The 4,374-nt window shown below is 34.1% G+C and overlaps 1 protein-coding gene across 2 annotated transcripts in view; it reads left to right on the forward strand.

Annotated features, from left to right (window-relative positions):
- Nucleotides 1-4,367, forward strand: part of LOC111084010 (gamma-aminobutyric acid receptor subunit beta-like) — a 6,246-nt gene extending 1,879 nt beyond the window's left edge. Inside the window, exons 3-4 of one of the 2 annotated variants that reach the window (XM_022380781.1) lie at nucleotides 3,078-3,145; nucleotides 4,025-4,367. In XM_022380781.1, the coding sequence (XP_022236489.1) occupies nucleotides 3,078-3,145; nucleotides 4,025-4,258 (302 nt within the window). In that variant the 3' untranslated portion in view covers nucleotides 4,259-4,367. The remainder of the gene's footprint in view (nucleotides 1-3,077; nucleotides 3,146-4,024) is intronic. The other variant, XM_022380782.1, reaches the window with a different exon arrangement.
- The last annotated feature ends 7 nt before the right edge of the window (nucleotides 4,368-4,374 follow it).

Here is a 4,374-nt window from a genome sequence, read left to right on the forward strand (position 1 = left end):
ACAAACTGTAGCCTAACTTCGTGTAGTTTATATATATAATCCTAATCATTTTACAGTTGTTTTACAGACAAACTGTAGCCTAACTTCGTGCAGTTTATATATAATCCTGATCATTTTACAGTTGTTTTACAGACAAACTGTAGCCTAACTTCGTGTAGTTTATATATATAATCCTAATCATTTTACAGTTGTTTTACAGACAAACTGTAGCCTAACTTCGTGTAGTTTATATATAATCCTGATCATTTTACAGTTGTTTTACAGACAAACTGTAGCCTAACTTCGTGTAGTTTATATATAAATCTGTTTTACAGACAAACTGTAGCCTAACTTCGTGTAGTTTATATATAATCCTGGTCATTTTACAGTTGTTTTACAGACAAACTGTAGCCTAACTTCGTGTAGTTTGTATATAATTCTGGTCATTTTACAGTTGTTTTACAGACAAACTGTAGCCTAACTTCGTGTAGTAAATATATATAATCCTGATCATTTTACAGTTGTTTTACAGACAAACTGTAGCCTAACTTCGTGTAGTTTATATATAATCCTGGTCATTTTACAGTTGTTTTACAGACTAACTGTAGCCTAACTTTGTGTAGCTTATATATAATTCTGGTAATTTTACAGTTGTTTTACAGACAAACTGTAGCATAACTTCGTGTAGTTTATATATAATCCTGGTCATTTTACAGTTGTTTTACAGACAAACTGTAGCCTAACTTCGTGTAGTTTGTATATAATTCTAATCATTTTACAGTTGTTTTACAGACAAACTGTAGCCTAACTTCGTGTAGTTTATATATAATTAAATTTATAAAAATAGTAACATCTGTAGATCACAGTTTGTCTGTAAAACAACTGTAAAATTACCAGAATTATATATAAACTACATGAAGTTAGGCTACAGTTTGTCTGTAAAACAACTGTAAAATGATTAGAATTTTACGGTATTTCGATCTTCTTAAAGTTGATTTACACATGTCACTAGTCACCTCAACTGTGATTTACACATGCCATTAGTCACCTCAACTGTGATTTACACATGTCACTAGTCATCTCAATTGTGATTTACACATTTCACTAGTCACCTCAACTGTGATTTACACATGTCACTAGTCATCTCAACTGTGATTTACACATGTAACTAGTCACCTCAACTGTGATTTACACATGTCATTAGTCACCTCAACTGTGATTTACTCATGTCACTAGTCACCTCAACTGTGATTTACACATGTCACTAGTCACCTCAACTGTGATTTACACATGTCACTAGTCACCTCAACTATGATTTACACATGCCACTAGTCACTAGATGTTTGTTGATATCTCCATTCGTTTTAAAGTTTGTTTGTTGACTTCTCCATTCGTTCTAAAGTTTGTTTGTTGACATCTCCATTCGTTTTAAAGTTTGTTTGTTGACATCTCCATTCGTTTTAAAGTTTGTTTGTTGACATCTCTATTCGTTTTAAAGTTTGTTTGTTGACATCTCCATTCGTTCTAAAGTTTGTTTGTTGACATCTCCATTCGTTTTAAAGTTTGTTTGTTGACTTCTCCATTCGTTCTAAAGTTTGTTTGTTGACATCGCTATTCGTTTTAAAGTTTGTTTGTTGACTTCTCCATTCGTTCTAAAGTTTGTTTGTTGACTTCTCCATTCGTTCTAAAGTTTGTTTGTTGACATCGCTATTCGTTTTAAAGTTTGTTTGTTGACTTCTCCATTCGTTCTAAAGTTTGTTTGTTGACTTCTCCATTCGTTTTAAAGTTTTTTTGTTGACATCTCCATTCGTTTTAAAGTTTGTTTGTTGACATCTCCATTCGTTCTAAAATTTGTTTGTTGACTTCTCCATTCGTTCTAAAGTTTGTTTGTTGACTTCTCCATTCGTTTTAAAGTTTTTTTGTTGACATCTCCATTCGTTCTAAGTTTGTTTGTTGACATCTCTATTCGTTCTAAAGTTTGTTTGTTGACATCTACATTCATTTTAAAACAATTCTTAGAGGAATATGTTCTCTTGAAAGAGAGAGTTTAAAGAAATCAAGAAGTTTATAGATGTTTTAATAAATATGTGTTTCTGTTAATCAAATCTTCATAAATTCTACCAATTATTACTTAATTCTCAGCTTCTTCGTCTAGTTAGTTTTACATATAGCGATATACGTGCATTAATTCTCAGCTTCTTCGTCTAGTTAGTTTTACACATACGTGCAAGATGATTCTACAGATATTCCTGGCCCATTATTTATCACTCTATTTGAATTGTACATACAGGGGTGAACGCGGAAAAATGCTAACTCGTCCACTACCATAAATTAGTGACTCGGTGGAGTTATAACCACGTGCTGGTCTTCTCCATAACGTCAGGTAAACAATCGATTTGGAAAAGCAGTTAGACGCACCGAGTAAACGTGCCTCGCGAACATAAATGTAGTGTTCATTGGGAGGGTTGGATATCTAGACGTACTTTGAAATAAGAAGAATGAGCAGGTGACATAAGCGACAAGATAACAGAGGTAAAAGTGACATGGCAAGAGATTGAAAACTAAACAAAATGTGTGTTATATAAGGGACAAGGCAGCAAAGATATAAAAGTGACATTGTTAGGAATTAACTAACTCAACAATGTGCATGTGACATAAGCGACAAGGTAACCAAGAATTAAAAACGACACTGTAAAAAATTAAATAACTCAACAATGTGCATGTGACATAAGCGACAAGGTAACCAAGAATTAAAAACGACACTGTAAAAAATTAAATAACTAAATAATGTACATGTGACATAAGCGACAAGGTAGCAAAGAATCAAAACGGACTAATAATGGCTGGAAACGGCTCAAAGTGGGTTCCTCGTCACCGAATTTGAATTAAAGAGGACGTTGTTAGGAGTTAAATAACTAAACAATGTACGTGTGATATAAGCGACAAGATAGCAAAGAATCAAAAACAACATTGTTAGGAAGTAAATAACTAAACAATATACAGGTGATATAAGCGACAATGGTGGACATAAGTAAATGTGACAATGTTTGAATCTACTGACGGCCATCTCTGTTTTTTTTTTTGTTGTTGTTTCTTAGGACCACCTCTTTATATTGGAATGGATCTTGCCATTGCCAGTTTTGACAGCATATCTGAGGTGAATATGGTAAGAAGTGGATCTTTTATAACTGTCGTGCGTTACAAAAAAACATAGTTTAACATAAATATTTTACATAACAAAAAATATTATGATACATATAAAATTAATATGTCGAATGTAAAGTAAGCAGTACTTGCTGTTCTGTACTTGTTTGGCCAGTATCAAGTATGGAGTAATACTTGGAATGATTCCTACAGGTCATGTACGAACTTGGAATGGCTCCTAAAGGTTACGTCTGAGCAATGAAGCAGTAGAGTTCTTTCCCTGAGATCATGTTCTACTGATTCTTAACAATGTAGCTGTGGAGTTCTTTCCCTGAGATCATGTTCTACTGATTCTTAACAATGTAGCTGTGGAGTTCTTTCCCTGAGATCATGTTCTACTGATTCTTAACAATGTAGCTGTAGAGTTCTTTCCCTGAGATCATGTTCTACTGATTCTTAACAATGTAGCTGTGGAGTTCTTTCTCTGAGATCATGTTCTACTGATTCTTAACAATGTAGCTGTAGAGTTCTTTCTCTGAGATCATGTTCTACTGATTCTTAACAATGTACCAGTAGAGTTCTTTCCCTGAGATCATGTTTTACTGATTCTTAACAATGTAGTTGCCCCATTCCTATTCCTTATATAGATTAATATCTCAGGTCCACGACTTTCAAAGTCACGAGATTCCAACAGGCACGCAGTTGACAGGGATTCCCTTGATTCCAGTGTTGCCTGTGCATTTAAAATCCTTGTTCATTATCGAAATTTGCCCGGATTCATCGGAAAGACTCGTTTTTTATAAACATTAGGATAGGTGTTCTTCTTAAAATTGAAGCCTACTTATTTCATTACGATTTTTCATATATTTTGAGGATTTTACAAAGTTTGTTTGTATTTCAGGATTATACCATCACCTTGTATCTCAACCAGTACTGGCAGGATAGTCGCCTATCTTTCAGCAATGATTCCTATGAACTAACCCTTTCAGGAGATTTTGCTGATAAGATTTGGGTGCCAGACACTTTTTTCGCAAATGACAAGAATTCTTTTCTTCATGAAGTTACAGAGAAAAACAAGATGATAAGGCTACAGTCTGACGGCCATATTAGTTATGGCATGAGGTGTGTATGGTAGAACAATATGATAAGGCTACAGTCTGACGGCCATATTAGTTATGGCATGAGGTGTGTATGGTAGAACAATATGATAAGGCTACAGTCTGACGGCCATATTAGTTATGGCATGAGGGG

The sequence above is a fragment of the Limulus polyphemus genome, unplaced genomic scaffold (assembly GCF_000517525.1).
Source record: "Limulus polyphemus unplaced genomic scaffold, Limulus_polyphemus-2.1.2 Scaffold12785, whole genome shotgun sequence".
Classification (NCBI taxonomy): Eukaryota; Metazoa; Arthropoda; class Merostomata; order Xiphosura; family Limulidae; genus Limulus; species Limulus polyphemus.